Source organism: Neltuma alba, unplaced genomic scaffold, assembly GCF_004799145.2.
Source record: "Neltuma alba isolate B1F8T4 unplaced genomic scaffold, ASM479914v2 tig00010558_pilon, whole genome shotgun sequence".
Classification (NCBI taxonomy): Eukaryota; Viridiplantae; Streptophyta; class Magnoliopsida; order Fabales; family Fabaceae; genus Neltuma; species Neltuma alba.
This window is the reverse complement of record NW_021635425.1, coordinates 154,816-174,908: the sequence shown is the minus strand read 5'-3', so window position 1 is coordinate 174,908 and position 20,093 is coordinate 154,816. Positions and strand designations below refer to the sequence as shown.

The window sequence follows — 20,093 nt, the reverse complement described above, 5'->3', positions numbered from 1 at the left end:
CATCTCTGCACATGACAAAATAAAAATTATACATCTGGTTTGAATTTTTTTTTTTTAAAGAAAAAAAGCCTGGACGCATGTCATTGAAGGAATCAAATAAGTGTTAATTTTGCATGTAAAGCAAATAAGGAATATAGCTATTAAATTTAAAAGCCAAAAAAGTTCAGAAACTGAAGAAGAGAGGAAGGTACTGTAGAAATAGCAGCCATGCACGCTTGTTTTTAATTTAAAGGACTGTGCATTATTAAGTTTAGATCTCCATGATACTAAAAAAAAGGCAACATGGGTAGGAAGCTTTTGGCTTTTTGGAGTGTTCATTGTGGCATGTTGTGGAATTTGGTTCTTTATTGTAATTAAAGATTAGGCGTGAGTTGGTAATAAAGTGAATTCCACCATTTTAAAGGTGTAAGGTGGTGTTGTTGAAGCACCTGTAAAAGGAGGATGCTTGCACCTTATCGTAAGTCTTTTTCACTGCTGGATTCCTTTTCATTATGGGTGTGGTGAATTATTGGTCTTGGCTCCAATTTCCAACTGGTTAATTGGAAAAATGACAAAAAAAACCTTGAATATAGAAAATTCCAAAAAAGGTAACTATCACTTCAAAATGACAAGAAAGGATGTGAGACATTATGGAAATGTGTAAAAATGATTAATATGTCCTTGTGTAACCAAATTGTTATTTCAAATTTTGTTATTATTATCGGTTCACAACTTATTATTTCTAAATTATACCTTAATGACAAGTTATGATTACCGATTCAAAACTTGTCGTATCAAAAGTTATTAATTCAAGTTCTATTATTGTTATTTTTAGTTCACATATATTATGTCATCTAAGGGCATATTAGTCAATTTTTCATTTTTTTTTTTCATAATCTCAATTCAGGCTTTCTTTCATTTCCTATTATTTTGAAGTGTTAGCTGTCTTTTTTAGAATTTTCTATATTCAAAATTTTTTGTTGGTATTTTTCCTTGTTGAAATTAATTATAACACTTTATCACTTCACATAATCACAAAATTAGTGAAAATATGATATGGAAATGCTAAATTTGAAAAACAAGTTTAAGTGAATTTATGGATTTTCAAAACCCATCTATCAAAATCATCAGAATTATCATCTTAGCTAATGCAAATAGCATTCATGGGACGCTTAACGCACGCACGCCGGGGGTGGGATTTGGTGGTTTGGAACCTCTCCTCTCTTTTTCTCGTCCTCTCTCCTCCTCTCCTTTTCTTTTTTTTTTTTTAACCATTAAATTAATATATTTTAACGGTTTAGATTTTAATTTTTCATAACGTATTTACTATTTACAAAAAAAATTAAAAATATTTAGTATACTTACAAACCATTAAAATTAAATGTTAATATAGTTTGTAATTTATTATTTCTTTATTTTTATAATTTAATATTTTAATAATAGTTTTAAAAAGATTTAAATTTAAACTTTAAAATATTAATTTAATGGTTAAAAAAGGAAGAGGATAGAAGAGGATCCGAACTAGGGATTTGGTGCTTATAGGTTTATCATTTTGATGGATTTTTTTTTTCTCCCATAAATGAAGACACATCTAATAACACCAACAGCAAATAACATTTTTTTTTTTTACCAGCAGTTGACATATGAGCTAAAGAAAAACAGTTAACAAACATAAGCAGTTGAAATTTCAAGAGAACCTTCTAGTTTACTAAACTATTGAACAATTGAAGTATTAGATTGAGATATGCTAAAAACCCCAAATTGGATCATACAAGAATAGTTTGAATGGAAAATAAACTAGGAAAAGAGAAAAAGAAGATTGATGGGTTGCGTGGTTCAAGGTGAAAATTAAAGGACGCTCTTAAACCAAGCATTTTTACCACCTTTTTATTTATTTATTTACTTACCTACTCTTTTAGTTTAGATATGTTTTGATTGGGGTGAAAAGCAACTAATATTCCAAAGTAAGATTCCAATAGGGGCATTTGCTTAAAAAGGAAAAAAAAGTGTTCAATTCAAATTTTCAAACTTGCACTTCGCTTGAAATTTGAAGACGCCATTCATGACCATTTGTCCGTCAGTTTGAAAGTGCAGTTTAGTTAGAACAATATTACCTTCGGTTATTGATATAGGAGCTAATTGACTAATTTGAGTAGATTAAAATTTTTTATTAAATTAGTTATTTGCATATTATTTTCTCAAAATATCTTTGTTAATTATATGTATTAGCTAAAACTACTATTTGATGAAACGTTTAATATATGCAACTACTACAATAACTACTTTTGAAAAAAATAGATAAATATGAAATTGAATGTATTAGTTTTATATTTAGAATCAAATTGAATGTCAAACTAGCTCTTATATTAAGAGTCAAATGCAATACTAGTTTTTCTTTTTTTGTAAAAAAAAAAATTTGGCCCATTAGATTTTAATTGAGTTGATTAACAAGAATTCATGATTTAATTAAGATGGACTTAGCAATTAGCATAAAGTGTTTGAATGTTATGGTGAAACCATTTTCCATAATTTTATTTTTGATATATTTGTATCGTGTAATTGTTATGTTCTTTTTGAGAAATATTTATTTAATTATTTTATTTTATTTAGTATATTATAATAAATATTGAATTTTGATGTACTTTTGTTTGAATTATGATAATAAATTTGTGATATTTTAAGCTGCTTGGCATTTTACTTTGGTCCATTAAAATTTGAATATGCATGGTAATAGTAAGAAATTTAAATTGAAAAAATTACTTGGGCTTTTAAACATGGCCCTACGTTCAATCAATTCGGGCAGAGTTTACCAATTCCTCTCGTTTTCCTTCTCTGTACACAAAAAATAAATAAATAAATAAATAAATTCCACCTGTTTCCCCATACACTACTTCTACAATTTTGAGATAATTTCTTAATTTTGCAGGAATAATAATTAGAAGAATTAAATTCATAAGCTTGTACCCGTCACATTATTTTTATATATAATTTATATTTATATAACCATAATATAATAAATAATATCGACTTTTGTTTGATAAGAAATAGCATTGACTTTAGATTGGGTCATGAATTATACATGTTTTTAATGTAATACAAAATTTGAGAAATGAACATAACTTTAACTTATAAAAACTAAACAATAAAACATCCTTAATATGTATATTAATATTAATGAACATAACAACTAATAATAATATTTTCTTTGCCGAAACTAATAATAATATTATAAAAAGCTAAAATGGCTCTTATCTATTTATATGCAGTTTTAGATGAGCTTGCCCCTTTTTCCGTAAATTTCTTACATTTTATATTGATAGATTTTGTACAATTATATACTACTTTCGATCCTAATTATAAGAACTAGTTGACTAATTTGAGGAGATTAAGGATATAATTTAAATTAGTTATTTGCAATGAATAGGTGTTGTCTTTCCTAAATATCCTTGCTATCAAGTATATTGGTTAGAACTATTATTATTAGAAGGATTTTCTTCAAAAAAATACATAAATATGAGAGACAAAATGGATTGAGATCTTATATTTAGAATCAAAATAAAAGTCAAACAAGATATTATATTAAGGACCATTAGTAATATTGATTACTGCAAGAACACTAAATATTTTCTTATCTTTTACTTTGAGTGCTCATCTCTTTGATGAGGGTTTGGACTATTTTATATATTTTAAATAATTTTTTATTTTAATATAGATTTTAAATCCAATCTTATTTATCAGGTATAATTTTGCTTTTTATCTTTCCAGTAGCACAATTTTAACTCTGATCTTTTGTTTTTACGCCATTTTGTCAAAGATCAAAGGAAAAATTACATACATAAAAAAAAAGATCAATGACAAAATTATACTTGAAAAATAAGATCATAGGCAAAATTATATCATCAAAAAATTAGGGGTAAAATTACGTTTGAGAAATAAGATCAGAGTCAAAATTGCTCCTTAAACCTTTAATATATTTAGAATTTAAAGCAAATTTCATTTGATAACTAACACTTTTAAAAAAAAAAATTTATTATTAAAAATTTTAAATATGACTCATTCATTTAGATTTTGAATGACTTAGGTTGTATCATGATGGTGATTGATAAGCACACGATGACTCATTCTTCTTCTAGTAAAAGTTTATGTGAGTTTTTCTCCTTGAATGAAAAATGATTTTAAAAAAACTGTAAAAATAAATATTACATGAAGTAACAATAACAACTATTGATTTACTCAAAAAAAAAAACAACTATTGATTAAAAAAAATAACAACTAATCATTATTGCCTGATTTCCAAAATAAAAAACTAAATTATCATGGTCAAAAAATTACTTAAAACATTTTCATGATTGGTAATTTGTATTTATAATTGATAATCGACAAACCTAATTGGTTAAATAACAATTAAGAAAACAAAAATGATGATTCAACAATATATTTCCCTCTTCTTTTTAGTTTTTACCTCAGGAAATGAAATAAGCCTGCTTTGATTGTGTCTCTTCCATTTCCTGTTTCCCTGAAATACTCCGTTGCCGAGAGAAGCACCGAGCTAGGAATGATTCTGGGATTCAAACCAAGCCCATCTTCGAAACGGTCCGTTTTGATTTCTGCGTTTCGGCTCCCAATCCGTACTCTAACGTTCTTCCACCAGTCGCCGCTGATGAGTTTTCCATTGAATTGAGCCTCAAGTTCCGCGTCAATTTGCAAGTTTCGGCGTTTCTTGTTCTTTTTATCTTCTTCAAGATCGTCGATCTGTTTGTTAGGAGGGGGATCTTGGAGCTTCGGATCTGAGGATTTTTTATTTTTTTGACTTTTTGTGCCTGGAGCTAGGAGAGAGAGATACAGTGGTTGTTATAAACGATGCCGTCTCACGCGGATCTGGACCGTCAGATTGAGCAGCTGATGCAGTGCAAGCCTTTGTCGGAGGCGGAGGTGAAGACACTGTGCGATCAGGCGAGGGCGATACTGGTGGAGGAATGGAACGTGCAACCGGTGAAATGCCCTGTAACGGTGTGTGGGGATATTCACGGCCAGTTTTATGATCTCATCGAGTTGTTTCGGATAGGAGGTAGTGCTCCGGATACCAATTACCTCTTTATGGGCGACTATGTGGGTGAGTGTTTCTCCAAGTTCTACCTCACTTTTGTTGTTTTTCTTTTTTGTTTTTGTTATGTGCAAGGTTTTTGGTGGGTTATTTTGTCGGGTTCAAAGCTTTGATGTGTCGGATTGTTTATTATATTTTCCGATAATTGATGATTTAAGGTTTTTTTGGGTAAGGAATCGTTCATCAAAAGATGCCTTGGTGGTGTTTCTTGATAGGATGTCGTATTTTCCGATAACATGGTACCGGATGGAGCCTTTAAACATGATATTCTTGATAGGATGGGGCCTTGAGCATGATATCTATAATCACTATGCGGTCTTTTTATTGTCGTTGATGTTGTCCGGAAACTGTTGCCATGAGACTTTTTACCTGTCAATTATCGGTTTGGAAAAAATAAAGAGGGAGGTTCTGATTAGTTGAATATTGATGTTGTTTAGCAGGCTTAGTTTGCAAAGGCTGCAGGATAATCTTTCATGCCTTATTGCATAGGGAAAAAGATTAGATTTAGTTCCCCGGCTACTGTTGATTTTTTCACCTTTATGTGTTGTCTGCTGGATCGAAGGCCTTGTTTGAATTAATTAAAAGGCTGTTCTTACCAGTCATATTCTCCTAGTTCTTTCCCTTTGGTTTTGGTTAACTGTTGTCATTAAGTACAGTGACGTTGTGCGATGTATGTAGTTTATCTTGCCTATTGCAATAAGATTTGTTATTCTATGGACTGTCAAACCTCTTGAGAGAGTGAACCTTTCCCCTACCAGTCATCAGAACTACCTTGAGATTCTCAATATTATGTTGAGAAATTCATAATGTATTTAATGGTGGGAAAGATCAAGCTCTCTATAGAATCATTTGTTTACGGCATTATGTCTATGCTTTATGTGCTAGATTCGTTGTTAATGTAAATTAAACTTGTTTGCTTCTTTATATGAGCTACATGATCTCTCTATAACATCGATGGCATGAATGTCCTTTTCACTATCAAAACGTGGAGGTGAAAAGATGATGTAGAACATTGCATTTTTTAGGACTTTTGTTGGACGCATTAGCAACGGAGGCTCTGTAATATGGAAGAGCTAGTCCTTTGACAATTGACAGTGGAAGCATGCCTGGTTCATTCGTTTGAATTGCCATATCCAAAAGTAGTGTCTCAGTGATGTTCCTTAGAAACAGTGTCTAACTGAAAATTCTCTGACTTTATCTGTCTCTGATCTAGATTTAGTGTTCAGGATAAAAACTGCAACCTTTTGTGATGAAAGATGCTTACGCATCTTTTCTTGTCACTTCTTGTAATGGTTTCCAAATCGTAGTCATAACATCTATGAAATGTGGGACCAATTTCTCATCATCATGGCTGAATTAAACCAGATCGTGGCTACTATTCTGTGGAGACTGTTACACTTTTGGTGGCCTTAAAAGTTCGCTACAGAGACAGAATCACAATTCTTAGGGGAAATCATGAGAGCCGTCAAATTACGCAAGTGTAAGAATGTTTTCTTTGCATTCGGTAATTCTCAAATTAATTAATACCACGAAAACATGAAAGGAAAAAAATTTTAAACAAAAAGTATGATGCTAATTGTTGACTTCACAATTTAATTTTTACCTTTGGCGTTCTGCTTTCAGGTATGGCTTTTATGATGAATGCTTGAGAAAATATGGAAATGCCAATGTCTGGAAATACTTCACGGACTTATTTGATTATTTGCCTCTGACTGCCCTTATTGAGAGTCAGGTCTGAGTTAAAAATGTTGCACAGAATTTTTGTCCTGCTATTTTCACTCAATTGTCTAACTTCCTTGATTATTTCAGATTTTCTGTTTGCATGGAGGCCTTTCACCTTCTTTGGATACACTAGATAATATTCGGTCCCTGGATCGCATTCAGGAGGTATGTGAGTTGCTAAATGGCCTGTATGAATGCTCTGTACAGTCTAATGATATGCTTGGTATTGAGAGTATTTTTATGTCAATATGTAGTAGTTGGGCAAACGGAATGTGTGTGTGTGTGTGTTCTTGGAGATGATTTGGCTGGAAACATATTATTGAATGTTAAAACGGTGAACCATAAAAGTATGTTTCAGTTGTGCATTGGCTGATTTTATGATCTTTAGGTCTATTATTGGTTTTGAAATCGAAGCATTCCCCTTGACTCCAAAGATTCAACAAAGAAAAATTTCATTGCTGTAACAATTGGTAGGGAGCAAATCCACAAGGATGTTGAACGACCCTTTTGGACAAAATAACTTTTTTATTGACCCTTCCAGGCCATAAATTATAATTTACCTTTTTATTGGGCTTTTTAAAATGCTTTCTAGGGTTCACCACAATGATCCATTTCTCCTTCCACTTGGATTAATTCCATACTTTTTAGTTGTCGGTTGTCATATGTCTGCCTTGCCTGGCGCAGTAGGAAGAATTTAGGCTGTCTCATCTTTTAGCCATTGGCGGAATGTCTCTTGTTGGCCTTTTTTCTTACTTAAACCTTTACGGATGAGTTTAATTAATTGGATAAATAGCGACTCTTGCGCTATGGTTGCCTGATCAATTGTACTTCTGCATTGCAGGTTCCGCATGAGGGACCCATGTGCGATCTCCTGTGGTCTGATCCAGATGACCGTTGTGGATGGGGCATATCTCCCCGTGGTGCAGGATATACATTTGGACAGGACATAGCTTCGCATTTTAACCACACGAATGGCCTCTCCTTAATTTCTAGAGCTCACCAGCTTGTCATGGAAGGATATAATTGGTGCCAGGTGCCCGCCTGACCTTCAATTTAGGAATCTGTATAGTTACATTTTTAACCTTATCCATTCAAGATATTGACATATCTTATGACTTGTTTAGGAGAAGAATGTCGTGACTGTATTCAGCGCTCCGAATTACTGTTACCGGTGTGGGAATATGGCTGCGATACTGGAAATAGGAGAGAACATGGATCAGAATTTTCTGCAGTTTGATCCAGCTCCCCGGCAGGTCGAGCCTGACACTACACGCAAGACTCCAGATTATTTTTTGTAATTTCTTATGTTTCCCAGACACTTGTTGTCACTTTTTTTCCTGCTGCGATTATAGATGTGTCTTTTAGAGTTTATCTTCTTCATAATTCTTTCTTCTGGAGTTTGTCATCATCGTCTGTTGCTGCTGCTGCTACTGTCTTGTCTGCGCAAGAAAAAGAAACCCATAGGAGAACTGGCAGAAGCCACCAGTTGGTGTTGTATATTTTTGAGAGGAGGAAGCAGCCTTAACATGGTATAAACTGGTTCTGAAATTTTATATATATATTTTTTTCAATCTCAGGGTAGAGCCAATTTTTTTGTGACCTGGCAGTCATGTCCATTTGAGACTAAATGGTTGTCCCAACTCCTTAAAAAACGAAGTGCAGGTATTCATTTACATTATTACCGAATGGTTTATTGGAGCCATACTCGTGGGGTTTTTTTGTATTTTTTTTCCTGTTTGTTTTGTTTAATTGGAAAGAAACTAGAAAACGATGATCCTCACCATTCTCAGTATTCCCAAATTTGTGCGGTGAGTTGGTCATGTCATATCTTTGGTGGTTACTTGACTTGAGAGGCAGGTTCAGTTTTCTTATCACCAGTCGGCAATGTTTATCATCTTAAAGATAAAAATTAATTTAAATGACTTTGGGGTATGAAGATTAAGGTATAAATTTTATGTAAATTGAAAGGGGGAAAAGTCTATGAAAATGATTTGGTTTTGCTTGGAAAAGCTTTGTGAAGCCAAGCAGCTAGCATTTCCGTGTGAGTTCTGTTTGAGAGTGGAGACATAAATGCCTCATTGGTCGACCATGTTGGAGAGTGGGACCTTTTTGGTTGGCCCGAAGGGACGAAACGACCTCTCGAGTCTTGAGTTGATTACATCCGTCGTTGGTATGTGTATTTAAAAATTGACAAAAACTACCAATAGGGGTTGGGTCTAACAGAAAAGGTTAGTCTTTATAACGTAACGAATCAAAGTTCGAATTCTCATTGAGAGAGGTATTTACATTTAGTGCTCGATAATATTTTGAATAGAATTGTTTTCAATAGGAGGATATTTATGTTTTAGCCCAAAAAAAATTGACAAAGACTGCGTTGAAGACTTGTGGCCTACTGGCTAGCATGCACTACGCTGACGGCAAAATAGAAGTTCGAATAGGCAAAGACCAGAAGGGATAGACAAAATAAAAATAGATATACTCTGAATTTAATACAAGAAATTTATGAATTATAAGAGTCTAATTATAAACTTTTAACTTATAAGGATCAAACTAAAAAACTTGAATCAAATTAAGATGATGTGAGTATAATCTACTACCTCCAGTCTTTAATATAAGACCTTATTTGACTTTTATTTTGATTCTAAATATAAGACCCCAATCTACTTTGTCTCTCATATTTATATATTTTTTTCAAAATAGTCCTTCTAACAATGGTAGTTCTTGCCAATACATTTGATTAGCAAGGATATTTTAGGAAACACAATACCTATTTAGGACAAATAACTAACTCAACTTACTTCCTTAATCTCTTCAAATTAGTCAACTGGCTCTTATAATTAGGATCGGAGGTATTATCTACAAATAAATAAATAAGTAAAAGGACCATATTATTTATAAAACTGGAACAATTTTGCTATCCTTCAATAAAAATAATTTTGACCCAAATTAATTTCTCTTAGTTAATAATATAAAATTTCCATTATTTATATAACCATTATTAAATGTTTTACCTCCGATCCTTAATATAAGAGTTAGTTAACTAATTTGAGTAAATGAAGAAAAGTAGTGATATTGGTTGTTTGTAATAAATAGATATTGTCTTTTGTTGAGTACTATTGCTAATCAAATGTCATTTGATGAAATATTTAATATGTGCAACTATTACAAAGATTACCTTAAAAAAAAAGACAAATATAAGAGGCAAAGCACGTTAAAGTTATATTTAGAACCAAAATGAAAACCAAACAAGCTCTTATATTAAAGAGAGGAGGTAGTAGCATATTTTTATATTATTTCATTTTACATAGTATGTAAAATTTTCAAAATAGTAATAAAAAGAGAGTTACATAATTTACAAATGTGTTACAAGTGGAAAGCCTAATTTACCCTTAATATTGTTGCCATCCTTGTGAGTTGTGATCCTACCTGGCTTGTCTCCATCCTGGTATATCATGACAGTTACTGCTTAGAAAAACAGAGTCCTAGTTTCTCTACACATCCAAGCTTTTATTCTGTAGCAAAGGGGTTGTAGAAGATTGCATATTCTTCTTCTGATTCTCTTCCTTCTCATTCACCATCTTTTCTTCTTGAGCCAGACCCCACATCACTGAGTAAAACCCAATTCCTATTATACCTGCTCCTATCATGCTGCATTAACAAATCAAACTCCACATTTTTAGATATTAAATCCCCCTACTTCACCATTTATGCTCACAGTTTCACAAACTCCCCACAACTTAGATTTTGTTTGTGTACCTTCCCAGATAAAGAGTCTCACTCAGAAATATGACTCCCATGCCAATTGCAATGACCATCCCTAAAGGGTTGAACATAGCCACATAAATTGGCCCCTTCTTTCGACTAGCCCATGCAAGCACAACACTTCGGATTGATACCTGAAATATTGCCTGCAAATAATGATCCACATCATCACTACACGAACTATATTTATACACTAGAAGCTTCTCCCTGTGCGATGCACAGGATGACACATATTAAAATGGTTGATACTACTGAAAAATATTTTATTATATTCTTCCTCTTCTATTGTAAAGAAAATTCATCTTTTGTTATTAGTTTTTGAAAATATGATTTTCTTATATGTGATTTGGACAATAAAGTATAAGATTTAAGTATCTAAAATGTTGACGATTTTACTAAATACTGATTTCACATAAATTTTTTTAGTAAAACTACATATAATATTATTCTCCCTAATGAAACATCAATGTTTAGCTCCAAAGAAATGTGAAAGGTGCACCACAATTATTGTGTCATTAAAATAATTAAATTCGCAAAGATACAAAGCAAAGAGGTTAAGTGTCAGTTTCAAGATAACGTATATTACATAAAGCAGACTTTAGGAAATTCCATGAATAATTTGTTTGTGAAACTCCCTTTGCATTTTTTTCCTAATAACATTTATAGTGCCCCTCTACTATCAGTTTCGTACTATTAAGTGTCAATTGAATAGCCATTTAATTGCTTAACCCGACCCGTTTTGATATCATCGGGTATTACAAGATTTCATAGTAAAAAAAGTACGAAGATACCAGTGAGCGTTACTTTTGCACCGGCATCAAGTAGCTTGCTTTATTTCTTCTGCAGTTTGTACTTACTGAATAAAATATGGCTACCAATTCCATATCAGGCCTGAGTATCCAAGCTACAGAAGCTCCCTCTGCAATGAGAGCTACGATGGCAGAAAGAACTACCACAAAACTGCAACAAATGGTTGTGACCATGAACTCTGCGGGATAGTCCTTTAGAACCCAAAACTGCCCATATATTTGAAGATGGAAAGTTTTTCAAAAAAAACAAAAACAAAAAACAAAATTATAGTTTCAGCCAACAGAGACAGACTCAAATATTGAGCCTTTATTATTTATTTCATAACAAGTATTTAGTATTGATATTATAAAATAATTCATATTTAAATATTATCAAGTCCTTGAAAAAGTAGTAGCTTAGTATGGTTTTTCCATTGGTCATAAGATTCTAAATCAAAATCTTATTTAACAAGTATTGAGGTTCCTTTGATGACTTTGCACTCAATTCGATTGGTTTTAGTAATTACAAAGAGAGAACAGCAACAGAGAGACAAAAGCTTTAAGAATAATTCATCTAACCTTTAAGAATTTTTAAAGATGGAGGAGTACTTTTCAATGATGGAATAAGTTTGAATACCTGGACAACAATTACGAGAGAGTTGCAAAAGCTGGCAATTGAAAGGAGAAAGCCTCCCAGCAGCCAATTCGAATGCTGTGATGAGAGCAAAACCCAGCTCAGTGGCTTCTCTGGTAGGGGCTGAGGAGTAACTGGAAGACCCTTGTATAAGGTCACAATTAATGCTCCTGTGATTGAGACTACTGTTCCAATAGCTTTCGCTTGACTGCTTCGTAATTTCAAATCCAGATTTTCCATCCTGAAATTACACGACATAGAGTTCACTGATTTTTCAGTCCGGTCTGCTGCGTGAATATAATGCAAATCTAGTTTCGTAAGTCCATCAAAGTTCCAGATTAAGAGTGACATCTAAATGCGGCCAAAAAAAATGAGTGACATCTAGACTACTTGAAGTGGCACTTCAAGTGAAGCCAACATGGTGAAGGCAATTGGCCAAATCCAAAACAAAAAAGGGAGTAAAAGATGCAACCAGTTTGATGCTCATCTTTAGGATGAGCATGACCGTTTAGATCTCATCTGAACATTCTAAATGAGATGTTTTAATAATTATTTTTAAATAAATAAAATTATTTTTTAATAAATTGATAGTTAAAAAAATATATTTTTATTTTAGATTCTATACCTCTTAAGATAATTATTTTAAAAATAAAAAATTAAAAAAATTAAAATTGGATTGTCCAGGTCATATATGGATGGTTCAGATGAGATGAGCCCAAGTTATTCATGAGCACTCAAACCGGTTCGTGAAAGATAGAGAAATGAAAATTAATGGATTGGAATTTTTTTAAAATTAGAAATTTATGAAGTTTTTTGAGATAGAGGGAAATTAAATAAAAATAGAAAATGAAAAGAGAATAATTAAACATTATACTTTAAAACATGATCTTTTTTTTAAAATTGGGGATAAATCCCATAATTGACAAATAGTCCTTGACAGATTGCATAAGAAAAAATAAGTTGTTCACCAAAAAAAAAAGTTACATGCAAGGAAAGTTAACAACAACAACAAGCCTTATTTTACTAGGTGGAGTCGGCTACATGAATCACACAATGCTATCGTGCTTTGTCAACAATCCAGTCCTTAGATATATTGTTGACCAGAAGGTGTCGTTCAATGACTTCATTAAGCATTCTTCTCAGTCTTCCTCTGCCTTTTTTTGTGGGACTCCATATTGTCTGATCTACCCTCCTCACCAGGGCCTCCAATAGCCTTCTCTGCCGATGTCCAAACCAGCTTAAATGATTTTCAATTATTTTCTCTTAGATAGGTGCCACACCGACTCTTATTCTGATATTTTTATTTCGAATCCTATCTTTTCTTGTATGACCACACATTCATCCTAACATCCTCATTTCTATTACCTCAATTTTGTGCTCATATTTTCCCTTTATTGTCCAACATTCACTACCGTACAACATAACCGGTCTTATAGTAGTCCGATAAAATTTTCCCTTAAGCTTCTCAAGTACCTTCTTATCGCAAATAACTCATGTAGCCTTCCTCCACCTTAACCAGCCAGCTTGTATTCTATGAGAAACGTCTCCATCAATTTTCCCATTCTCATGTATAATGGATCCTAGATATTTAAACTTTAATACTTGAGGAATGATTTGATCCCCCATCTTCACCTCCAAATCCTCGTTGCCTTGCCTCCTCCCAAAATTACAATGCATATATTCTGTTTTGTTTCTACTCAAGCGGAAACCTTTTGATTCCAAAGTCCTTCTCCATAACTTCAATCTAGTGTTAATCTCTTCTTTTGATTCTACCATGAGAACTATATCATCGGCAAAGAGCATGGACTTAGGGATTCTTTCTTGAATAGGTTCAATTAGAACATCCAGAACAATATTAAATAAGTATGAACTCAAAGAAGATCTCTGATGCAGGTCAATCTTAATAGGGACGGAAAGTTAAGTTGCATAAAAATAAGATGGTTTGCATAAAATATTACTTAAACATAAAATTAATTTACATATAAGAAAGATGACTTAAACATTAAAAAGATGAACTGCATATGAGAGAACTTTGGTTGCACAAAGGGAATACAAAAAAAAAAAAGAAGAAGTTAAGTTACTCAAAATTCTTGTGAGATATAATTTAACTTTGAAAGAATTATAATAAAGTCACAAGAAAAAAATAAAAAAAATAAATCTCAGATATTACTATTTAGGTTGTTATTAAGATTTTTTTAGTAATTATTTTTTTTCTTAAAAATTCATTGTAATTCTCCCTTTAACTTGTCCCATTCAAATTAATCACTCGGCCAGTCGGCCCCACTCTCTTTGTTATATACTACCTGTGGTCTTTAATACAAGATTCCATTTGATTGTTATTTTGGTTCTAAATATGAGATTCAAATTTATTTTATCTCTCATATTTATGTTTTTTTTTTGCAAAGTCGTTCTTTTAAGAATAATAGTTCTAGCCAATACACTTGATTAGCAAAGATAACACATATTTATCACAAATAAGTAACTCAATTTTTTTTTTTAATTTACTCAAATTAATCAATTGATTCTTATATTTAGAATCGGAAGTAATATAAAACAATAATTTTAGAGAGCCCTGGTTACTGAAGGCGTGGCTGCAACAATTGCACTAGTACGATGCAACTTGACAGTTGGTACAATATCATTCACGTCCCAGTCCAATTACCACAAGAAAAAAGTTGGGAGGGGGGGGGGGGAGCTGTGCTCGATTATCAACTGGCGGTGCATTTTTGTACAGTAGCATATGCATAATGCATTCGGCATTAAAGATAACAAAAACAGGTGAAGCAATGAACATTTTATATAAATTTGTTGTATTTTTTTAATTGAGTAAAACAGGGAAAAATTCATCCGACTACTTGGTGAAACATTCATAAACTCATCTTGTAATTAACTGGTTAATTCATTTCCAATCGAGTTCGTTTATTACTTCAATGATTATTTTTAATATATTGTTTCTTCATTATATGGATAAATAACTTCCTTGCTTTGTATTGTATGCTAATTGGGACAGAATTTCCAAGATTCCCACCCACAGGACTAAAAAAGTCGTTTGTGCCAATTGCCACTCCCAAAAGTAAAAGTAATAATATAACCCTTCAAGAAAATATGTTTCGATCAACCAATAACGTGGGACTACTAACATGCTTAAAGCTAAGCAGTTTGAAATCTAGACACGGCGTAGTACTCTTTGTACTATTGTGTTAATATAGAAATTGTTTCAAAAAAAATAATAGATGGAATTTCTGAAAGGAATCACTACCTTCATTTTATATTATAAAATACTTTAAACTCATTCATGCTCATTAAAAAATTGTTTATATTATTATTTTTCAATAGTATCCTTTATTATTATTCTTCAGTTATATCTAACACTTTAATCTTATTTATTTATGATTTAGGATGTTTGATGCACTATAAATAAGATTAAAAATACTGAAAAAACTGAAAAAATAGGTTAAAAATGCTGTATGCACTATAAAAAAAACTATGCTCTTGGATACAACTTGGAAATAACATTATAGTCCGAGCTGCTACTTTACCCTTTATGATATTCTAAAAATATAAAATTTTAAATTTACTTTTTATTAATAACATAATTTTCTTAATATCTAATCTCAATAATTAATCACTAGGATATTTTAAGTGAAATAATTTTAAAAAATAAAGCATATGGGGCTCTGGAAATTGAACAAGGATCTCACACACATATTTGTATGTTTTATTATTTATTACATAAATAAATATAGATGATTCAATTTTTCAAAAGACTCAGCATAAGGAAGAGGATGAAGATTGAAGAAGACAGACCTGGAAACAATGGCAAGGATGAAAGTGAAAGCAGGAACAAGATCCAACATAGCCGAAGACAAAGTGGGAGAGCTTAATTGAATACCAGTATACATCAGTGTCTGCACTGCACAGCTACCATAATAAACAAACAAGCAAGACAACGCAAACAATCAAATTCCACACCTCCTATCAGATTCAGAGCATTTCAGACCCCAAACATTTTTCAAAGAATCCATACCTGAGCACGCTAGACAGGAAGATTCTACCGATAATTGACCTTGATATTGGGGGAGGAACCACCTTCCTGTGAAAACGGTTAAATCAACAAAAAGCACGGAGTAATTCGAGCCAAAGCTGTGAAAAAAATTATATTAATCAATGAAATCAAGATGTCTACGGTGGTAACTAATACAGCAGTAAAAATACGTAAAAGATGATAGCCGACAGTGAAGAAGATGACGATAGGACTCAAATTAATCAGAAAAAGTAGCTTGAAATGACACATAATGCTGTGAAAATCGTTAAATCAACAAAAGCAGAGAGTAATTTATTATTCAAGCTAAAGCTGTGAAAGAAATTAAACCGCGTATCGGATTTGATATATGTTCAACATTCATACAGAATACAACAGAACTGTTCATACTTTGAATAAGAAGAAATTCTATTAATTAATGAGATAAAAAAATCGACAACAATGATAAATAATACAGCAGTAAAAAGACCTAAAAGATGAGACTCGGCAGTGAAGAAGACGAGGAGGACTCAAATTAACTAGAAAAAACAGCTTGAAATCACACACAATGCTTCTCAAGTCAGGTCAAAAGGAATTGATGGAAATTAACCTGTGATAAAGGAAGGTAGAGGGAAGAAGAAAACAGAGGGCTAAGGCGTTAGAATACACAATGAACACGAATTTGCTCATGCCATTGGTAGTGGCGGCCTTGACCAGAGTGTTCAAGCCAACGTCCGAGAACTGTGCGGCCACCATCGCCACCGTTATCGCCACGCTCGCCATTTTTACTGTGCTCTCTCTGCTTCTGGTCTTCTAGACAGAAAGAGAAATTGATTTTGTTGATACTCGTTGACAGTGAGTGATCGTGCAGTCGTGGTGGCCCGCATTAGCAGCAGTATGGCTCCGTCGTGATAAATTTATTGTGGTGGTGACGAATCTTTGAAATCTCCAGATTGCTCAAAGTAAAAGCTGTCAGCGTCCGTGTATCGTCAATATCGTGTAGCGCTAGCGGACCGCCATGGCGCCATGTGGTTAGTTAGTAGTGATGGCGGAAAGACCGAAAGAGTAAGTCAGTTAAAATTAATTAAAAATTTAAAATATCTTTCTAAAATACTTGCAGAGAGATGAGTGAAAAAAACAGAGAGAGAAAATAAGTGAAGAAAAAGACGCCTCTGGCCCTAAAGAAAAGGAAGGTAAAGGAGAAATGCCAAAATATGAAAATAAAGATGGGGTGGGGAAGGGGGGCGGATGGAGCCGTTGGGCCCAGGGAGGTAAAAATAAGAATCGGATAAAAATTGTGAGGTTTTGGTTCTTTCTGTTTTTTTTCCTTTCTCTTTTTTTTCAGAAAATTTCATACCCATTCTCATATTGGAAAAATAAATAGTTCAGATTTAATATTTTTATAAAGTTATTATTAGAAATATAAATAAATAAATTTGAAATGTTAAGTAGTTAGAAGTTTGATTTCTAACGGTATATAGAGAAGGTAGCCAATACTAGAACTCCTTTAGTACTCTTTTATACGAAAGAATTAGTTACTGCTATTGACAGAGGATATCTTAGGTTTCAACAAAAATTTAAATTGTTAAAATATGAGCTACACAATTCATTATTACAATACAGATAAAATCAAAAGATTAATTTATAAAATATTATATTTGAACGGTGGAGATGAGACACTGATAAGGGAGAGAAAAAGGAGAGGATATTCTTCCCAAAAAAAAAACGAAAAGGAAAAATCAGAGTGATAAGTACCTGCTTTATTACTAAAGGTAAACATTCCAGAAAACTGGCCTGCTTTAGGGGCTTTACCGGAAGAACCTGTAAGGAAGATAGTTTCTTTTGCAGTTAAGCTGAAGGATGTGACTAAAGATAATGATGAAGATGGTGATGAAGTAGAGGACATTGATTCGTCGGATTGCTGAAGATGATAAATTTCAAGGTAAGGAGCCAAATGAAGAAGAGGGAAGATGTTGAACGAGTAATGCATGATTGCAATATATGCAACGGCTTTATGGAGGAAAATTGTTCATCCTAGATGGAAAGCTGACTCCTTTGCAAAAACTTATTTGATCGGGTCTGTTTCTTAATTTGAGAATAATAAGAGCCAGGCATTAACTAGTACTCCAGAATAGTGGTCACAATTATGGAGTGTCTCTCTCTGGGAACTTTGAACATTAACTTGGAGGAAGTTACATATTTTGTTTTAGATTGATTTTATTAAACCAAAAGAGTTTTCTCAACTAACGAAAGTCAAGTCTAGTAAAAGGACTAGTTACTCATAATATGACAAATTGATATTGAAATTCTCACCAAAAGAGGTATTATATTCAGTGTCTGATAGTATCTCGAATATCATTGTCTCTAATAAGAAGATACTAGATGGATCTATTATAAAACAACAAAATATTGCAATGTGAGGAGGAGCGTTAAGAAACACCAATAGGGAATATGGATTGGAGGCTTTGCACAATTTCTTGAACATTGCTCTCCCTTTTGAAGCTAAAGAATGGGTGAGACGTAAATAAATGATTACTGCTTGGGATATAACTGGTTTGAAGAATTTTATTTTTGAATCAGATTGCAAACTGCTCGTGGATAAAGTTAACAATGATTTAATACGTATAAGCTCTTCACAATTGGTGTGTATTATGAAGAGATTATAATAAGACGTGATTGAATTTGTTCCAATATGATTGTTTATATACTCTTAAAAGATTTAATATGACTGTTTATATTTTTTCTAAGTGAAACCTTGGTAGGAGAAATAGATATTACTTTGTTGATGGGGTTCTTCAATATGAATATGTAAGGAAGAATATGTGAAATAGAACTGGTAATACATGGTTAACTTGTGAGTTACGGGTTCACACTTAAATAAGTTGGGCTGAAAATGCCCATATTTCAGTTGGTGGTTGGCATTTTGCCAACTCCAACGGTCAAAAATGGGTTGACAGGTTAACCCACCAATCTTTTTTTTTTTTTGGAAAAAAAAACACTCAATAATATTACCTATGTTTGTCACATGAAACTGTGCAATACTACAAAAAAAACACTGATTTACTGACAGAATTACCGATGGAAGCCAAAATTACTGACGGAATTGCTGACGGATTTGCGACGGATAAGAATTACCGACGGAATCCATTTCGTCAGAAATTTTTCTGTCACTAAATCAATTTGCAATGGAATTCCAAATTCCATCAGTAATTTCCAATGGAATTTCTAACAGGAAATACTGACGGATTTTGGACAGGGTTTTTTATGTCTCAAAATTTGCAACGGAATTTGTGACGGAATGTTCTGTGGCTCATCAGCCACGGAATTTCTGACGGAATACTCCGTGGCTAATGAGCCACGGAATTTGCCACGGAATATTTTGTGGCAACTTCTGTGGCTAATCAGCCACGAATTTGCCCGCGAAATATTCCATGGCTAATTAGCCATAGAATATTCTGTGGCAAAATTACCAAAAATCCCACAGCTTTTTGTCTTTTTTTTTTATTTTGTGCTATTTTAAGTTGATCAATTGTTTTTTAAGAGGAAATGAAAGACAATTGAATTTGTCGAAAAATCAAACATGCTATATAGTTTTTCACACATCCAAGATGCTTCAAATGTCAAGTTTAAAGTGTGAAGTAAAAGCTAGAAATAATAATAATAACTATCAACTATCATTTTCTAAATTTATATTACTGCTAGAGGGCTCAAATAGTCTAATTCTCATTCCTTCCAATGCACACATGATTTTGTTATAATTTTCTCTCATCTCTTGATGCTCTTGTCTAATTTGATGATTCTCCTATGTAAGCTCCGTTATCCTTGTGCACGGTTCAGTTTCAACATTGGCATTGATACTTGTGCTATTAATGGAAGGAGAAGACCTCAGGGTACAAATATCATCATCAGCCTCAGACCCAAATCCATAGATGCGGCCCTTCTTGTTCTTGCCACCTATAACATCTAACCATATGTTAAATTCTTCCTGATTAGATTGCACGCTTGGAGAGCCTCTTTCAGAACTTAGTTCTGCCTTTCTTCTCATGAACTCATCCTATAAAACAAAAAGATAACAGGAGTATA

The 20,093-nt window shown here is 32.8% G+C and overlaps 2 protein-coding genes across 2 annotated transcripts; one reads left to right on the top strand and one right to left on the bottom strand.

Annotated features, from left to right (window-relative positions):
- Positions 1-4,493: 4,493 nt before the first annotated feature.
- LOC114757020 (serine/threonine-protein phosphatase PP2A-2 catalytic subunit) lies at positions 4,494-8,478 on the top strand. Its single transcript, XM_028946011.1, has 6 exons — positions 4,494-5,092; positions 6,449-6,563; positions 6,707-6,815; positions 6,893-6,970; positions 7,647-7,838; positions 7,930-8,478. Exons 1-6 carry the CDS (start codon positions 4,840-4,842, stop codon positions 8,101-8,103), a joined length of 921 nt encoding a protein of 306 aa, XP_028801844.1. The 5' UTR covers positions 4,494-4,839; the 3' UTR covers positions 8,104-8,478.
- Positions 8,479-10,077: 1,599 nt separating this feature from the next.
- Positions 10,078-16,844, bottom strand: LOC114757019 (WAT1-related protein At3g28050). The gene is made up of 7 exons (XM_028946010.1): positions 16,621-16,844; positions 16,017-16,082; positions 15,797-15,910; positions 11,993-12,230; positions 11,425-11,583; positions 10,562-10,713; positions 10,078-10,453 (listed from the first exon to the last, which is right to left on the bottom strand). The coding sequence occupies exons 1-7, from the start codon at positions 16,791-16,793 to the stop codon at positions 10,297-10,299; spliced, it is 1,059 nt and encodes a 352-aa protein (XP_028801843.1). The 5' UTR covers positions 16,794-16,844; the 3' UTR covers positions 10,078-10,296.
- Positions 16,845-20,093: the final 3,249 nt, after the last annotated feature.